The sequence below is a fragment of the Camellia sinensis genome, chromosome 15 (assembly GCF_055761805.1).
Source record: "Camellia sinensis isolate YWXY chromosome 15, ASM5576180v1, whole genome shotgun sequence".
NCBI lineage: Eukaryota > Viridiplantae > Streptophyta > Magnoliopsida > Ericales > Theaceae > Camellia > Camellia sinensis.
In genome coordinates this window covers 53,676,738-53,697,222 of record NC_138975.1, presented here as the reverse complement: position 1 = coordinate 53,697,222, position 20,485 = coordinate 53,676,738, and the positions used below count along the sequence as shown (strand labels likewise).

At 30.9% G+C, this 20,485-nt stretch overlaps 1 protein-coding gene across 4 annotated transcripts; it reads right to left on the bottom strand.

The window, feature by feature from the left end:
* Positions 1–611: 611 nt before the first annotated feature.
* On the bottom strand, positions 612–7,807 carry LOC114278974 (26S rRNA (cytosine-C(5))-methyltransferase NOP2B-like). Of its 4 annotated transcripts, none has more exons than XM_082909289.1 (8): positions 5,439–7,807; positions 5,202–5,275; positions 4,562–4,614; positions 3,967–4,076; positions 2,094–2,268; positions 997–1,227; positions 854–905; positions 612–715 (listed from the first exon to the last, which is right to left on the bottom strand). In XM_082909289.1, the coding sequence occupies exons 1-5, from the start codon at positions 5,454–5,456 to the stop codon at positions 2,248–2,250; spliced, it is 276 nt and encodes a 91-aa protein (XP_082765415.1). In that variant the 5' UTR covers positions 5,457–7,807; the 3' UTR covers positions 612–715; positions 854–905; positions 997–1,227; positions 2,094–2,247. The 4 variants fall into 4 exon arrangements, with proteins under 4 accessions (XP_082765415.1, XP_082765416.1, XP_082765417.1 ...); XM_082909290.1 differs by having other exon boundaries at positions 997–1,214; XM_082909291.1 differs by having other exon boundaries at positions 2,184–2,268.
* Positions 7,808–20,485: the final 12,678 nt, after the last annotated feature.

Genomic DNA, 20,485 nt, shown 5'->3' with positions numbered 1-20,485 from the left:
CGCCAATTATCACATTTCGCGACCAAAAAAATTGGTCGCCATTTGTGTCTTTTCGCGACCAAAACTTTTGGTCAGCAAAAGTGAGATTCCACGACCAAGAGCTGTTTTGGTCGGCAATATATGTATTTTTTGCGACCAAAACTCTTGGTCGGCAATTGTCATTTTTTACAAAAAAAAATTATTTATTTGTCGCGACTAATAAATTGGTCGCCAAAGCACGAAAACAATACATATGTAATTCCTAATAATTCATTCAATCCATAATAAACCTATAATTTTAAAGCATCATTCAAATCAACTGAATCATTAACATTGGACACAATACATAATTCATTAACATTCGACACAATACAACTATTCTAAGTTTTCATTCACAAGTCACATCCATCTAGCATAACAATTTGAAACATAACTATTTGTTATTCATGCGCAGCTATCAACAAATGAAAAAAATATATTCTAGTCCAAATGAACAAAAATCAATCATAGGTGTGAAACCAATCAATGCATTATGCTTGAAATTGTGAATCAGCTTGATGGATTTGATCTTTAGATATCTCTTTAAATCTCAAGCTCGAGCTTACCAGATTCAATCTTTGCTCGGTCCAAAAGCTCATTTATTAGTGAAACCAACGCTCTTCCACTGCCCTGTGCAGTTCTGAATAGTCTTGTTAAGTTACATCCAGATCTGTGTCCATTAGCATCTGCAACATTCCTGTTGAATAAACATATATACAGACATCACACAACAACCCCACTTTCTTTATTTATTTTTAAATAATTTTTTAATGTTTTCCCCAAAGCAATGTATTTAAATGACTTAAAATGATAAAGGACAATAACAAAAACTTACCAAGAACACCATTCATTGGGGTTTTGATCTCATGGGACACAGTAGCAAGGAACTACAGAGGATTGAAATTCAATTAGAACCATGTAGACATATTAGGTGAAGCCTAACAAAATTTCAATACATGAACTACAACTATCAAATACCTGTGATTTAGCAACATCAGCTGCCTCTGCTCGTTTCTTCAGCTTTATCATCTCATGGTAATCACCTTCAACTTTGGCTATTCAATTCACTGTTGCGTTGATTATATGCCCAAGAAGCAATGCAATTACAAGGATACCAATTGAAATCATCATCACAAACCATGGGCATGGTGGTTTTTGTTTGAATCTGCTTCAATCTTTCTAATCTTGTCTGCATCCTGAAATTTCTAGCTGCACTCATTGTTTATTCATTCTTGAATTAGAGATTTGTATACAATATATTACCTAAGAGAGTCATCTCCATGAAAATAAATAATTATAGAATTCAATTTTTCAAAAACCAACAATGTATAACAACAAATAATTAAAAGCACAAAACAAGAAAAACTCCAAGTAATTAGAGTACATACATCCTGCAGATTTACATGCCTAATTATAGATGTGTATTGGTGCCACTGGTGTGTTGGACATTTAACATTTCTGAACTGAATTCGAACGCACCTACCAAACATTTTATGGTATGAGAAGTGAAAGTTCAATCAACTGTTACTAAAATGAGGTCACCTAATGAAGAACAGAAAATTCGCTCATTTATCTTGAAAGTGATCATATTTATGTTCTTTTAGTACATGACAATATTCGTTATTTTGAATTTCATTTGTAGAATGGCTGCCATTTATTCTTGTCACTTTGCATACTCAAAATATCAGATTTCCACTTCGAAATTACTATAAGTACTGTTGGCAGTCGTTCCCTTTCTATGGGACATCAAAATACAACCTTAATTTTCCCAACAACCCTAGTAATTAGCAATATATGAATAGATGTTCATGGCAACCGGTTGCGTCGTGTAAATAAGAAGTGACAGAACAATACCAGGGTTTTCTCAGCACATTACTCTTTTTTTCATCTATACAAAACAGAATTTGGACTTTCAACTGACATTAATAAGTTTAACATACAGAGCATAGGCTAGTATTCAAACATCATTGCCTCCTAATTTAAAAATAAATAAAATAAAAAAATCATAAATAACAATTTAAGCAAAAAATTGAGTTGAATAATAAGTATATTTAAAAACATAAAAAGGAACATACATGGCACTGATGTGACATTCATCATCAGAAAGGCAGGTGCAATTGACAGTACAGTCATACATAAGGGAGGAGTCCACTATTGGTGTTTACCAGTTCAAGTTTTTGTCATAATGTTTCAAATTGAAATTCCAGCCTTTTTTACCCTGTTGTTCAACTATTTCACCAAGAGCTTCCACTGCAGAAATCAAAGTCATGTTAGCCTTTAAAGTAGTTAGAGATAAGTGATATAACATGGAGAAATGTCTATGTATCAGCATCATTAAGTATGGTTAGACATCTTAATATTTTTACAAATTGTGCCTAAAATGAAGTTCATGCATGAATAAACAAGGACAAATTGGTTAAACAAGATAAATAGTCATATCTGGAACCTTTTTTGAAAATGCCATTTTCAAATTGGTATTACCAAAGTGCCTGATCAGGAAACCTAACCATCTGACAGTTCAAACCTTTAAATTAACTCATATGTTATGACTACACAACATGATTATAGAAGGTTTGTCTTTAACTCATGCCTGTTACATCAAATATAAACTTCAAGGGCATTGAAGAGTAATCATATAATGCTGCTGTGATTTGTTAGTTTATACAATGAATGCAACCAAAATGAAGACAACACTGTGTCTATCCAGCTGCTTTAATACTACAGTGCTTCTATCCAGCTGCTTCTAAACAACAAAAAAGCCTACACTTGAGGAGTTATTAGCAGCAGGCAAAGGTTCAAAATGTTGAAATGGATATAAAAGTTTATTAAGTAAAAATCATGCCATTGCCCAGTGCTGAATCCTATAAGGCAGGTAGCTAGTAGAGGTGGACTTGAATAGGCATAAGAAGAAGAAACAGAAGAGAGAAAGAAAACAATGACAGAAACAGAAAAGAGAAAGAAAACGACAATAGAAACAGAAACAAGAACATTAAGTACAATAAAAAAGAAAATTAAAGAGAATCATTTGATAACCTCTTCCAACAAAACAAAAAATAAGCTAACACCCCGCATAGTATACACTTTAAAGGCCAACCTTTGAGTAACTTCCATCAAGAACTATGGCTAGACTACAGTCGGCAATAGCATCAGCAATTTGGCCCAGAGATTGGTGTGCAGCAACACGGTTGCAAAAACAAATGGCCGCAAAAGGACATGATTTGATATTGCTTGATACCATGGTAGTATAATGCTCCACTGCTTCTGTATGCCTCCCAGAGTGAAATGCTTCATTCTATGCATTTTGTAGTCACGACATTTGGTAAAAAAATTTATATTCCATTTAAGCACAAATTTTCAGAATGGTGTTCTGAAGTCGTGTGCCATAATTTATATTCCATTTAAGCACAAATTTTCAGAATGCATTCTCCTTTTACAGTTTTACTAGCCTTTATGAATGAATATCGTGTGCCAGAGCTTAATGTTCAGAATGGTGTTCTGAAGTCCCTCTCGTTTCTATTCGAGTACATTGGTGAAATGGGAAAGGATTACATTTATGCAGTGACTCCATTGCTAGAGGATGCTCTCATGGACAGAGATTTGGTTCATAGGCAGACTGTTGCTTCTACTGTGAAGCGCATGGCTTTTGGAGTTGCTGGGTTGGGATGTGAGGATGCTTTGGTTCACTTACTAAATTATGTTTGTCCAAACATCTTTGAGACATCCCCACATGATATAAATACTGTTATGGAAGACATCACAGAAGAAATTTATTAAAATGCAAGAAAAGATCATCTGAGATCAAGTTTCCCTTTTGCCACATTAAACAGGATGTTTTTTTAACAAAATAACAACTCACAAATTCAAACTTCAATCATTCAGTCCGAAGGAAATATGGCATTTATATAATGTAATAGATAAGAATTAAGGGCAACAAAACAAGATGCTTACCTCTCTCCCGTCATAGTTGCAAACTATAGTGTTTGTCACCCCCATACGATGTAAATTTGCAGTAAGCGACTTGGGTCTTGACTCCTTCATCTCATTTGCATAAATTATACCTAGTAACCATTGCATTAGATAACAGGGAGGAAAGAGACATGGGATTCATATAGATACTAGGGCAAGGAGAAAAAAAATCATCAAGGACTTTGCCCAAAGACAATTTGTTGTTGGCAACTGTTTGAGTGCAAAAAAATGGTTATACATACATCAGCAGAATAAACATTATACACCAACTTGTCTGACATCAGAATAAATGAAGATTTGTATTTAAACTAAATTTTAAGAAAGTAAATGACCGCCATTTCGGTTGAAAATTCCTCCAAGTTGCTCAATAGATAGTGTCGCACTTTATTGTGTAGGTGGAAATAGGGTAAGCCCGTATCTCCCCGCATTAACAAGTAAATGGACACAAACTCATGCATATATTCACTTGAATATGCTCAACCCAACAAGTTGTGAGTAAGCCATAACAACAATATGAATTAATTGAAAGCATAAGTGCAATTGAAATAACAGAGTCAAGATGGAAATCACTACACACCACTGTTTTTCATAAGAGCAGCAACGTAGGTTGTTTTACCACCAGGAGCAGCCCTGCAATAAGGTATAAATTGCAATTAAGAGGGAGAATGCAGATAGAAAGAAGCAGTGAAGATAACACATGAGACGTGGACATGGATACCACATATAATCCTATTCCTTTGATTGCATAAATGTCCATGACTAGTGTGTGAGACTGAATACATCAATCAACTCTACCATTTCTCATACAAAGAAATGAACATGAAAAAGGCAAGATATTAGTGTCCCTAAAGTGAGCTTTCTTTACACTGTTTTGTCTCAGATTGTATCAAAGGTTAAATTATGCTACAAATTCATAATATAAGAATTGTGCAATGGAATCACAAGTTAACTACAACAATTTTCAAAGCTGGACGTATGTAAGGATGCTTTTGTTACTTACCTTACCCGTCAAAAAAACAACATTAACATGAAGAAGAGAAAGAGGAAAACAAAAGACAACATTTAAAGTATAATAAAACAAAAGAAAAGAAAGAAAGAGAAACTTAGCCATTAAACTTGCTCAAATAAAAATAAGAAACTAAAAACACAGGATAATGCAAAAAAATTCAGATAGATAGCAAGCAGATATTTCTGTGTGAAAGAGTTCAGTTACTTACGCCATATCAACAATCCTTTCCTTCTCTTGAGGAGCAAGGGCCATCACAGGGAAAAAAGAGCTTGCACTTTGCAACTGTAAGCAAACTTACTATGAGCACTAAGCAAACCACATAAAACCCAAAACAATATATATATATATATATATATTTTTCTCGCAGGGGTTGGGGGTGGGGTGGGGGTGGAAGTGGAATAAGGGGATAGGAAGAACAAGAAAACATGCTAGCTAGTGATAATACCATGTAATAACCAGCCATATATTCAGGAGTGGCACCAATCGGAACTTGTGAATCATACACAACAAGTCCAACCTGCAAATTTGAAAGAAGGTTAATTAAAGCTAAACCAATACAAACAACACACAGATTGAAATAGAGAAAAGAGAGATTGAAATTGATCGAACTTTTAGACGAAATCGAACTGCTTAAAGCTCTGAGACGGCGTAGAGATCAAGCACAGAGAGAGAGAAGAGAGATAAGAGGCAGGAGAACCGTCGCAAGATAATGATATTTACTGTCACAATAGGCAATGGTATGGAAAGAATGACTCAAATTTATTTGTGAGATGCCAAGCCATTGTTTGAGAATTTCTCTTTTTCATGAATAATGTTAGAGTTATCTAATTTTTCACCTAACAATTTACACACGCATTTACATAGATGTGGAATAACATTTATCTTTTCATATCTTGTGTTTGGTTCACGGATTTGAGAAGGAATTTGGAAAGGAAGATGAAAAAAGTTGGGGGGAGGGGACGCACCGAAGGGAGAACCACTGTATTTCAAAAGACTATTAAATTCTTTCTTTTTCTTTTTCTAAACTCCTGAAGGTGCCATAATCTTGTAATTCAAATTTCAATAAACAGTTTGGAAGCAATCAGGTCAAGCTGCCAGTCCAGCCACATACAATTGTTAAGAATTTCGACTCAAAAAAGCCCTCCATGAAATTATTTTATTCCATATTATCCACAAATATGTCAGCATGGGTACATTTATGAACGTAGGTACCCGTGTGTAGTATAGAACAATCAGACTGCAACTAGTGTTATCTTTAATTCTATTTTCTTTCTTCCATCATATAGTGTTTTAATATCAATATTTCATTTGATGAAGTAAAATTATTTACACCACCAAATTCTTTATACCTGTTTCTTCTCTTTTTCTTAAATCTCCTCATATGTGCATCTACAAAATAGACTAACAGTATTTCAAGTGGCAACTCTAATTCTGCGTCCTCAGATCCAACTGCAAGGTTCACTAGAGACAAAGAAATGCATCCCATCCAGGTGATCAAAAAATAATGTTTCCCTTCCCAGTAATGTTATGATGATCCTCACAAATTGTAAATTTTACCCTCGTAGAATGATAGGTATACCATCCTGCTGTTTTGTACCCCATCCATTCCTCAAGCGATAACGGATTTGGATTTTGGAACATGAAGACTAAATAGAGAAACAAAGAATGAGAATTTCCTCAAAAGCATCATCATGATCAGCAAATGAAACAAAACCATACTCGGCACCAATTGTCAATGTAGCAACTAATTAAAAGTCATAGAAACATAAAACAGAATTGTAAGAAATATTTAAGGTGTTATAATGGAGAGGCATTAAGTCATGATGAGACAACCAGCATGGTGGGCTAGAGTTATTGACTGGCCACTCTATTGAAAACCAATAGTCCAAGTTTAAGACTTATGGTAGTAAGCACAGCTATGGACCAAGGCTGGGGTTGAGTAGCCTTAACAGATAAGGCATAACAGCTATTGAACAAAACCCATTTTGAATTCCATTCATAATGCCTTCAAACTATTGTGTTCATAAACATTAAGATAAATTCATTTTACCTTACTATATTTATATATCTTAAGCTTCATATGTTCATTGTTACCACAGCATCCCTAGCAATTGAATTGAAATACACATTAGTATAGATATACTTATTTCCTTCAAACAGCAGCGTGAGAGTGTGTGTGTGTTTGTGTGTGTGTATGTGTGTGTGTGTGTGAGAGAGAGAGAGAGAGAGAGAGAGAGAGAAGTAACATAAAGAATGTTCAACCACAAGTAGAAATAGTCACATTGACCACTGCTCCAGGTATGAACCTTCAAATTAAAACATGGAATTCATTATTCATAAGCAATCACTGTAAATCTCGTAGGATTTGGGATAAATGACTATCAACAAAAATTACAGAACCTACAAACCAATTAAATCTTCAATGCACAGTTCAATTGAATTCAAAGGGTAGGGTTCCAATGAGGTTCTTCCATTGTTGTTTCAAATAGATGTTCAAAGTTTGTAATTCTGATGAAATTTAATGAGTGCAGATGTTCAATAAGTAAGGGAAATTAGTAACAAAGAAAGAAAAACAGAGAAATTGAGTGAGAGAGAGAGAGACAGAGGACCCATACTTGAAAATAAAAGTAAAAAAAATTAGAGAAATAATCGAATAATACTGGAAGCGATGCCGGCGGCACTGACAATTGCTCGGAGGAGAATGTGGGTGATGACGGTGGTGGCACTGAGAGAGAAGAACGAGCTGAAAGAGGAGAAGGGGCGCTGTGTTTTGTGAGAGACGAATGGGGGGAAAACTGATAAACAAAAAAGAAAAAGAGGGGGGGAATTAGTAACCTAATTTTTTTTCATTACTGCCCAGTATCTCTCCCCCAAAAATTGATGACAAAATAATTTCCTCGCCAAAAGTCTTAAAATATTAAAAATTATTGGCGACGAAAATATATTCTTCATCAAATGATCTCAAAATATTTAAAATTAAGTTTTTTTTTTAAAAAAAATATTTAAAATTATTGATGACGAAAATGTATTCCTCACTAATAATTTTATAATTGGTGACAAATTTGTTTCTCACCAAAAGTCTCAAAATTTTGGCGCCACTCAAAAAAATTAGCGGAAAAATCTTCAGTGACGAAACTAAATTTTTCCTCACCTAAAAAGAAGTGTTTATTGATGAAAATAAATTTTGTCACCCATTATTTTTATTTTTTTATTATATGTGACAAAATTTTATAATTCTTCACCGATTATCCTTATTTAGTGACGAAATTTATTTTCTTCACTAGTTTTCGTCACCATAGGTTACTTTTGTTGTAGTGTAACGACTAAATTCATTTTTTGTCGCAAAATCTCAAATATATAACGACTAATTTTTTTAGTCGCCAAATGTCAATCAACGGTGACTAAAATATTAGTCGCTAAAAATATTAATTTGGCGACTAATTTTTTTTTGTTGCTGAAAATAAGTTTTTGGCGACTAAATTTTTGGTCGCCAAAAAATATGTGACCTTCCGCGACCAAATTTGTAGTTGGTCGGCAAATGCATACCACTTTCTGCGACCAACTCATTTTTTGGTCGCCAAAATATAACCTTCTGCGACCAATAATATTTGGTCGCCAAAAATAATGATCATTCGCGACTAATTAAAATTTGGTCGCCAAATGTGATTTTTTTGCGACCAAAATTTTTTTGATCGGCAAAAATAGTCGCAAAATGTGTAAATTCTTGTAGTGACACGACATAGGGAAATGAGGTGATGACTCATGAATGAAGATATCCATAAATAGTAACAAACATATCCCATATTAGTTAGAAACTTTCTTACTCCAAACACAACACATGCCCCCAATTGTCACGTTTTTCATGCGTCTCTACCACCTCCCTTTGACATCTTCAATTTAAGCCCCGGTGGTTGAGGAGCTTCATCTATTCAAATATATGATGCACAAAATATAATTTTAATTTTCTTTCTCTTCATATATATATATATATATATATTAATAATAATAGATGTAAACGTAATAGGTTTGTAATTGTACATCTTATCACATGTGAAATTTTAGTCGAATATTTTACGGAACAATGAAAAATGTAAAAACTTTTCACACTGTGTCCTTTCTACAATAAAATAGCCTAGATATATAAGCATATAACCAAGGGAGAATTACATGCAGATGTAAAAGGAAAAGGACTTACTTATACTCTCACAATCTTTCATTTGCATTCCACTATAGACATATTTGCACCGCCATATGTTAGGATTTTTTTTTTCCCTTCCACTATAGACATATTTGCACCGCCATATGTTAGGATTTTTTTTTTCCCCTTCTCTTACCTGCATATAATTCCCCTATAATCAAATGGGTAACACTGCCTTGTACTCTACACAATGGGGACCAAATCATGGGCCAAAAGACCACAAGTTTTGTGACGTACTAAGAGATAAGGTTAAATATGCAAACCAGAATACAATGCATTTGTCATTCCATTTATTTTATTTTTGACAAAGGAGCCATGTCTAGGTGTCGCAAATTTTGTGAATCCAATGACTTCTTCATATATGGGCTTTTTTTTTTTTTTTGGTTGAAACAATATATTGTCTAGTCAAAGGGTTAGATAAATAGTTTCCTATGAGAAAATATGATCATCTCATCTATATTGATATTAATTTATATTTATATTATTATAATATGTAAATACCAAAATTGGTGGAGCTTTGAAGTTGAATTTGTGTCACAAGTTTATTGAAGTGTTTAAGGGTTGCATACCATATGCAAGGGTATGTAAGGTTGTATAAATTCTCATAAGCATACGTAATTTATCTTGTAAAATTACTTAATTTAAACATAAATTCACATAAGTTAATTTATAAAAATTTGAGAAATCACAATTTGGCGTAAGTTTTCACAAATATATGTAAATCATCTTACAAAATCGCGCAAGTTAAATACAAATTCACATAAATTAACTTTTAAAAATTTGAGAAATCACAATTTAACATAAGTTCTCACAATACATTAGTCACCTCACAAAATCGCATAAATTCGCATAAATTAACCTATAAAAATGTGTCATAAATTCTCACAAAAGTGTGTAAATTAAGTTACAAAAATACATAAATAAATGACATATGATAAGCCCTGCACACTCAAAAATTATCTTATTATTACCATAAGTTGTGTCACTAATGGGTGTCATTCTCAATAGCTCTCTAACAATTAAGTTAAAACTATATTTGAGGAAGATAGCAACGGAGAATTAGAGTAGAATAGGCATAACACATTTATAGTTGGATGTATATATCTGTCTATCTACCTATCTATCTATATTATTATATATGTGAGCATTGATTTGGTGTCCAAGAGTGTATAGCTACTCCTTCTGTCATATGACAAATTTTTCTATCCTAAAATATATGTGAGCATTGACTTGATGTCCAAGAGTGTGTGGCTTCTCCTTTTGTCACATGGCAAATTTTTCTATCTTAAAATAAAAATATATTATTCAAATGCATGAGTAAAATTTGAATTCAAGACCTTAGATTTCATTAAGAATACTCTTACTATTTAGATAATGAAAAATGTTTGGTAACTCAAAATTTTGTGGCTCAAATGGCTCAAATCTGTCAAAATGACGTCATTTTAAGTGATTTGAGTCATTTGAGCCACAAAATTTTGAGTTACTTAACATTGTTGATAGATAATATACATATTATTATATTAATTTATTTATTATTTATTTTTATACTTACAAATTTAAATTATATATGTATTATGTAGGTCACTCGCTAATATATATATATGGAAAATGAGTGAGAGCACTAATTAATGTTATTACTAATGATGTGATAATATATCCTATTCACTGTCACAGTATTGTTGTGCTTTTTTTTTTTTTTTAAATAGACGTCAACTCATTAGTACTAGTTTAGATCTGTCATTCCTGTATATATATATATATATATATATATATATATAAATGAAATTATCTCTCACGATTGTGATCCACACGAGGAGAATAATTTTATTAACCTTTTGTCCTACAACAATGATTCATCCCACTAAAAACATCACCACTAACAACACTAATACATTAAAAAAATAAAAAAAAATAAAAAAAATACAACTCCAAGACCAAAACATCACATCAATAGTGACGGGACCCACTGCCACCTCATTAGTGGGAGCACTAATTAGTGCTCCCAAGCATTTTTCTTTGTCCTATGGAGAGGTGCTACGTGGATTGCCATCATTTCACCTAAGGTTAAGGTTAAGGTTATTAGATACGTCATTCTATTAGCCGGTGACAATTATAAGTAGGGGGGATCACCTAAGGTCATGCTATGTATCCTAGTCGAGGTTAAGATGGCGAGCCTAACCACCAGTCGATCATGATGACTTGTCAAGTTGGGAATGTGCCCTCCCATCCACTGTTGTCCATTGGCCCCGTTTGTTGTAGGTAAAGATGAGACAAGATTAGAGTGGCGGTGAAACTCATTTAGTATTGTTTTTATTTGTAAAATTAAAAAATGATTAAAATGGAAGAAGGGATTAAGATAGAGGTTAGAAGATAAATTAAGATGAAGGAGATGGAGGTGGAGATGGCATTAGAAAAATAGTGAAGGGAATAGAAATTTTTTTATTTATTTTTTTATTTTTTACATGTTGGGCAGAAGATGAGACGAGATTAGAATAGAGGTGAAGCTCATTTAGTATTGTTTTTGTTTGTAAAATTAAGAAAATGATTAGAATGGAAGAAGGGATTAAGATGGAAGTTGGAAGATGGATTAAGATGAAAGAGGTGGAGGTAGAGGTGGAGATGGCATTAGAAAAATAGTAAGGGGAATAGAAATTTTTTTATTTATTTTTAATTTTTTACATGTTGGGTATTTTTTTAAACATTAATGTTTAATTTTTTATTTGTTTTATTATTTTATATAAAAATAATTTAACAATTCCTACACTAACAACTATCATCAAAATAAACATAATTTTACTTAATTCCCTCATTATTAATCCACTCATTAATAATCTCCTTACTATTAATCATTTCATTATGAATCTCCTCTATTCTATCTCTGAAAACAACCGGGACTATTGAGTTATCTGGATGATTGGCTTGGGCCTTCTTTTATGGGACCATGACCCAACAAAATTTGAAAGGTGTTTAAGGAGCATTTTTTTTTTTTAAAAAAAAAAAAAAACCTATTTGATAAATTATTCTCTTTTTTCAAGAAATACATTTAAATTGTTTTCTAGATAGGTATTTTTGAATATTTTATTATTTTTGTTTCCAAAAACATAAAAACCAAAAATGATAATTTTAAAAACAATAACAAACTCCTATCATTTCCTCCTTGCTCGTCCAAAGTTTGATTCCAACATTTTTGCTCTTGTTGTGTTTGTTTAAAAAAAGAAAAATAAAAAACCTCAAAATTTTAAATTTTGGATTGGAAAATTGTGAAAGCTAAACTTGGATTGGGCCATCAACGATAAACTCCAAATTAGTGGCACCCTAATCCATTATATGGCCCAAAACAATTAAGTGGCTTCGTTATGTGGCTAAAACCTCTGGTTTTACTTTTAAACCTATTTTGAGAAGTGATTTTTTTTTTTTTTTTTGGTTTATTGACTTATTATGAAAAAATATACAAAAAAATAAATAAAAAGGTGATCTAACTCAAATAAGTTAATAAACTGAATTTTTTTCCCCTTCCCAAAAGAGGCCTTAAACGATGCAAGTGTTTAATCAACAGACTCAATACACAAAATGACTGCCCAAAAATAAAAATAAAAATAAAAATAAAAATAAAGGTAAAGGGTTAATTGACTAATGGAAAGTATGGCGTCTCTTAAGGACGATGCAAAATTTTCTGTTTTAAAAAATTTAGGAAAAATTACAAAAAAAAAAAAAAAAAAAATCTCAAAGTTTGAACCTTATAACAAAATAAATCTTGAATTTTTAATTAAATCAATTTAAAACCTAAACTTTTGTTTTGTTTTCAAACTAAATCATTTGTCTATTCCCATTAAGTAGAATAGATGAAAAAATTGTATATTTTAGTCATTAAACTCAATAAAAATGATATTTTAAACATTTTATATATGCCTACATTGATTTTAATGATTAAAATATTACTTTATGTTCGTTTTACTTAACGAAAATATGTGAATAATAAAATTGAAAACAAATTAAGAGGTGAAAGTTTAAATTGACAAAACTAAAAATTCATAATTTATTTTGTTGCAAAACTAAAACTTTAGAATTTTTTATAATTATACCAAAAAATTATTATTTATCTATTTGTTTAGCATTTAGACATCGGGTGAACTTCGGAGCAAGAAGTACCTTTCTTAAGTTAATGGTTGCACTGACACAATTATGGAGCATAATCACTTTTTTAATTTATTTTATTTTATTTTTTATTGATGAAAATTAATTGTTAATTTGTTAAATTTTTTTACCTACTTATAGAAAAGTTATTGGCTAATTCAGGGACTATCTCACGTGACATTTTATATGTATTATGATTAAAAAAGTAGTTAAGATTCACAATTTTATATTAAATAATTAGGGCAAATTACATATACACCCCTCCAGGTTTGACAAAATTACAGATACCCCTGAGGTTTGAGAAATTACGAATTCCCCCCTGAATGCTATATTTGCATAAGAAATTAGGGGGTAATTTGTTATGAAATATAAACCTCAGGAGGTAAATTGTTATGAAAATACAAACCTCAGGGGGCGGGATGTAATTTTCGAAACCTCAGGAGGGTATCTGTAATTTAACCAAACCTGGAGGGGTGTATATGTAATTTGCCCAAATAATTAAAAAATATGAGGGGATGGGTTATCAAAAATACCGCCATATTACGGCAAGGGCTTATCAATAATTTTCTATATTAGGTGTTGTCTTTACGCTACCAGGCCATACGGCCATGGGTTTAGGGTTCCAACGTGTTTGGAAAAGTGTCTTTATGCTACTAGGCCGTACGGCCATGGGTTTAGGGTTCCTACGTGTGTTTGGAAAAGTGTCTTTATGCTACTAGGCCATACGGCCTCGGGTTTAGGGTTCCCACGTGTTTGGAAAAGTTAAGATTACATAGTAGTCAACTAACATGTGTAAAAAGCAATTGACATTAAGAGCATCTTTAGTACAGATATTTAATTTTGTGTCTGTTTAAATGTGTGATATAATATAAAGCCTTCGTTTGAGAAGTGGATTTTTTAATTTTTTAGTTTTTTTAGTTATTTTAATTTGAGTTAAAAGTTTAGTTTAGGAAGAATTTTTTAATTTTTTGACTTTTTTATGAGAAAAGAGTGTAATGATTATGGGTTGGATGTGATGTTTTATTTGTTGTGGCTAAAATAACCTATTTTATTTTTTGTGACTATTTTAGCCCCAACCTTACTTGCCAAACGGACCCAAAATGATAAAAGTGAGATTAAGGTCTCAGTTAAAAAATTATTAAAAAAATGAAAAAATTAACAATTTATATTAAAAAATTAAAGATTTTTTTTTTTTTTTTACTTTTTGTAAATCTTTTTGTACAAATTAAAAAATTATTTTAAACATATTAATTTTTTTACTTCATATTTTAATAAAAAAAATTCAAATATTACCAACATAATCTATTCCGAAACGAGACCTAAAAATATGTATTCAAAATTTATTAATTTAGAAAGTGGCTAATGATATAATAAATATGTTAAGAAAATATAAATAATATACAAAGTGCAGTGAGTCCGATCCCACTACACAATGTGCTCCTCTCTCTCTCTCTCTCTCTCTCTCTCTCTCTCTCTCTCTCTCTCTCTCTCTCTCTCTCTCTCTCTCTCTCTCTCTCTCTCTCTCTCTCTCTCTCTCTCTCTCTCTCTCTCTCGTATTAGTGGCCTCACCACACTTAACAAGTCTTGTAATATCTGATACTAAGATCAAGTTTGGCATGATTGAAAAAAGATAAAAAATTAAAAAGTTATTATTCTATTTAAGTCACATCATCTCTCTAACACATCACTTCAAACTCAACCCAAACCCAACCCAACCCAACCCATATTTCATAAAAAGTCAAAAAGTGCACTTATTTAGTCTTCCCAAACTAGGCCTAAAATTTATTCCTAACATTAACACTTCCATGGCCGTAAAAATTCGAATCACAACTAACTAAACATCTGATCTGACAACACAAGGGTGTCCACTGTGAATGCTCTACTACAAGAAAAATTATTAGTTGATCTTAGAGCGTCATATGATCATACTCTACACCAATCATAATTTATTATATTCTTCATATTTCTCAATCACCTAATACAAATTCGTAAATCTCATCACTTTCACCATCACAACATTATTGAGGCACTGCTAGACGATACTCCAAGACCAACAAATAACTTCTCCTACTAGGAGCATTAAAATGACTTGCATGATTCCTTACTCGGAAGAACAATACCCATCTTAATGTTATGTTTCAAAATCCAAGAAAACAAAATTTATAATAATCTTACACAATAGGGCGATGACATTTTTAAATGTTGATAGGTAGTTACACAAATTTGCCCTTTTTATTTTTTATTTTTTTGGGACATATCATTACTTAAATACAATAAGTACTATAGTTTTGACATGATTATATTAGGTTATCTTAAAATTTTAATTCAAATAACATTTAAAGTCTCATTTTTCATTAATAATCCATTAGTCATTCAAATAGAAAAATGATATCATCATATCTTTCACATTGAAATATATCTATATACTACTTTATTTATCATTGTATTTTTTCGTCATTTGCATTAGTTCCGGTTCTTTAGCCATGCTAAAAGAAAGGTTAGTGTAATTAGGCAAAAATTATAAGACTTATTGTATTTGGTCTAAATCTCAGGAGAGGTCAATATAATTTATCTAAAAATATATTTTGTATTAAATAGTGATATGAACTAATATATATTTCAAATTAAGAAAAAAAAAAAGGAGAATTACAAAATAAATAAATAAATAAATAAAATGGCATCAACAAAAATAATTACAATGATATGGAAGTACAAGTAATTTATGTATTAAATTGTGCAATTAAGTCTTGTACTTTCATCTCATTTCAATCATGTAATAAAAAAAATCTGAACCAAAGTGATTTTTTTTTTTAAAAAAAAAAAAATTGTGGTCTATTAGTTATAATTCGATTATGATTTGGTTATATATATTGTGATATTAGTTATGACTTATTATGATATTAGTTATGACATTATTTGGATTATGATTCAAAAGATCTTTGGTTATATCTTATGAAAGAGACTTATCTCCAGTTCATATTAGATTGGAAGGTGATGTTGGGACTTTATGGGCCCCATTACGAAGCCCACATCAATAATTCAAATGGTTCAATGTGTAGAGCTTATCGAATACTTGATTTTTGAAAAAAATCATGTTGATTGGATATCGATAGCCATTTGATTAGAACACATTTATGTCAACGATAAGAATGATTTTAAAAGTAAATTGTTGACACAAATGTGATTTGATCAAATGGCTACTAATATCTTATCAACATGATTTTTGTGCAGAGATGAATTATTCGACGAACCTTACACATTAAATGGTTTGAATCATCGATATGGATTCCATAGTGGGCCCACAGACGCTCAATAACACCCTTCAATTGATTTTCCCAACTTGAGAGAAGCCTTTTCCATATCTCATATAGTGTTAGGTTATGAATCATTTTTTATTTTTGATAAATTATAAATACATTTTTTGAGATTTACTTAAAATACAAATTGTCTCTTGTAGTTTGAAAAATTACAAATACTTCTTTATCAAAAAAATTTATTTAACAGAATTACTATTAAAAAAGAATGAAATTTCTAACTATTTTTCTATATAACAATAAAATTATCTAAATTATTGATTGAAATATATTTTTGATATCATTAAAAACTGTTAATTGATTTTATCATTTATCAGTAAAAAAAGGCTACTTGTTATGCTATTATAAACTTGAAGGGATATAATATAATTTTCAAAACAATATGAAACAATCTATATTTTAAATAAATCTAAAAAAATGTGTTTGTAATTTACCCTTTTTTTATAATAATTATATCAAAAAGAAGATCTAATTGTTACATTTATAATAATTAACATTACAAACGTGATAGGATGAATACTCCCCATTTGTTTTAAGAGGTAGAATGGAGGAGATTTATAGTGAGGGGATTAATAGTTAAGGAGTTGTTAGTGAAGGGATTGATAGTGAGGCGATTATGTAAAATTGTATTTGTTTTGATGATAGTTATTAGTGTAAGAATTGTTAAATTATTTTTATATAAAATAATAAAAATAAATAAAAAATTAAACATTAATGTTTAAAAAAAAATTCAATATGTAAAAAATAAAAAAATTTCTAATTCCCTCACTATTTTTCTAATACCACCTCCACCTCCACCTCCACCTCCACCTCCACCTCCTCCATCCCAATCCCTCTTCCAACCTCCATCTTAATCCTCTCCTCCATCCTAATCCCTTCCCTAACTCTACAAACAAACACAACACTAAATAATCTCACCTCTATCTTAATCCTCTCCCATTCTTTACATCCCAAAACAAACGGAGCCTAACATTACCCTCATAAAAGGGCATGGATCATGAGACTCGCGACAAAAAGTGACCATGAGAGCTACTTCATTTCATATCCTATCATATATATATATATATATATATATATTATTAAAAGTCGTATTTTTTTATACTTATGTGACACATTAAAACGATTTACTTTTTTTAAGAGAACCACGTCAATATATATTTTCTTAATTACATATAGAATTTTACACAAATTCAAACCTAATTTAAATTATACTAACTTTACCTATTTTATATGGATTTTATTTGACAAATATTTATTATCCATATATTTTTCATGATAAATTGAGATAATTCACAAATCCAGTACCAATTTTGCGTTTGACGTTTTTCTTCTTAATTCGTTCAAGAGTATTAGGATTTTTTTTTTTAGTGATAAATTACCTTTTTTTTCCTTTTTTTTTTCCGTGCATTATTCTATACCCAATACCAATTTTATTTTATTCTATATTATGGATTTATCATTTAAATTCTATAATGATTCTATATATGAAATTATACTTCCTTTCCTATATTATTTTATATAATCACAACTCACAGGAGGAAAAACTTGCACAACAATGATACTCTCGAAAAACCTTTAAAGTTTGGATTTACTGCTTGAGTTACTTTTTCAATTCTTGAATAATAAGTTTTTTATGTTTTGACATCATATTACAGATGATTAATCACTTCACACATTGAGATGTATCTATCGTTTGGAAGTTTTTTATGTTATTATGTGATTCTTTCTTGGTTAGTCATTGTTGAATTTCTTTTGTATATTTTATATTTTAATTTAATTAAGAGTGTTTATTTTATAATCTTATAATTTAATACATATATATATATATATATATATAGCTTCATTTAGGATGTGGGTTGGCTTTTTGGATTTTGACTATTTTAATCTGGTGTTAAAAAACTTCGTTTGTGATAGACTTTTTGTTTTTTTTACTTTTGTGAGAAAAAATAAAATGATTATGGTTTGGACGTTACATTTTGTCTTATTGACTTTTTAGCCTATTTTGTCTTTTTGCGATTATTTTAACTAAAAAGCCCAAAAACCTCTTATGCCAAATGAGGGCTATATATATCATATAAAATTATTATATGGTAATCCAACTACAACATATCTATATTAATTTTTTTTTAATAAATTTTACTAATTTCTATTTCTACATATTTTTATTTTCCAAATGAATATAAAAGAAAATTAAATAGTTACAATTACTTTTAATTTTATGTTACTAATTCTTCTTCTAATTTAACTATTATTTTTAATATTAAAATGAGTATTTATTTTATATTTTAAATTTTAATATATATATCATACAAAATTATTATATGATAATTACATTTTTATAATACGATATAACTAAAATTATCAAAATACACAAATAATTTAACTAAAATTAATATATGTCAAGTAATAATTTCATAGAACGATAACGTCAATATTATTAAAATAAATAATTAAAATTAACTTTTTATAACACACATTGTACCATTAATATATATATATATATATATATATATTCAAAATTATTGCCAATTAGATAAATTTTAACTGTTCTACTATTTATTACTATTATTTATTATTATGTTAGTAACAGTTTAGTTTATGTTTCCAACAACAAGTACATATGTCATAACTTAATTGGCAAGAATTAAATAAAAATAAAATAAGTTACAAAACTATATTTATGATAAATTCTAAAAATATTCAAACCTATGCGTTTCATATTTTTGGTTAGCTTATGACAAAATTCGTGTGATCATATTAAACACCTCTGTCAAGTTACTAATTATTCCATTATTTCGTAGAATTTAATCAATCAAAATTAGTTTAAATAAAAATTAAATTGGAGATTGACATAATAAATAAACAAAAATGGAATACCAATGGCCCTAATCTTCGAGTAACCCCTTAAATAAGACTTGATACTTCTAGACAACTTCTAGATCTTTCCACACAATCTTTAGTTTTGATTGATCACATTTATACGATTATTCCCATACAGCCTTGAGAGGGTAATTTTGGTGAAAATTGGGCCGAGCTATGAGATGGACTTTATGGCCCAAAGTACGAAGGACTGAGTAACAAGGCCGAAAAGTTACTCCGGCCCAAGAAAGATAAAGTTACTCCGGCCCAAGAATTGTAAAGTTACTCCGGTCCGGAAGCAACTTGGAGTTAGGCCGGTCTCAGAGGTAGTCCGGTCATGATGTATTGTGGTTAGAACGGTCAAAACCTTGCTACTCGGTAGCTCGGTCTAAACACACCATGGGTTGAACAGGAGAGAACCGAGATAAGGAGGAGTAAAAGGAAAAACCGAACTAAGGATAGTTCGGCCTACTCTGTGGCTCAGCATAGCCAGTTTTATTTCGGTCATATGGTAGTTCGGCCATGGTAAAAACCATCTCACTTGGTTTAAGCAGTGAGGGGGGTGTTGAAGGATAAACATTATCTTTCAGGAGTATGAATCCTAGGAGGACTCTACATGGAGGAGTAGAAGTCCTACTAGGATTGTGCCACTCGAAACCTATAAAAGCTCACAAACATCACCTTTGGGGAGGTAACACACAACTTTGCTTTCTGAATACACAGAGCTTTTGTCTATTTGTCAAGTTTGCTGACTTAAGCATCGGAGAGGTTTCCGGCACACACCCGCCGGCTAGCTCACGTTTGTGCTTTCAGGTGATAAAGCGACGACGTACGGAGGAGCAGACTTGGTCAACAGGATTATACGAGAAGGTGTATTTCTTTCCCGTACAATTGGTGCCGTCTGTGGAAAAAACAGACAGAACAAAACCTCTTGACTAAAAGCTTCTCCTCTATTACAAACAATGGCGCATATTAAAGAATTGCCGC

Bases quoted from the DNA above. Each gene is read 5' to 3' on its own strand.
- LOC114278974 (XM_082909289.1), bottom strand. The intron at 4,615-5,201 runs GTAAGTAACTGA...ACCTTATTGCAG, and splicing joins GAAAGGATTGTTGATATGGC to GGCTGCTCCTGGTGGTAAAA. The intron at 4,077-4,561 runs GTGTGTAGTGAT...AATGGTTACTAG, and splicing joins TGCTCTTATGAAAAACAGTG to GTATAATTTATGCAAATGAG.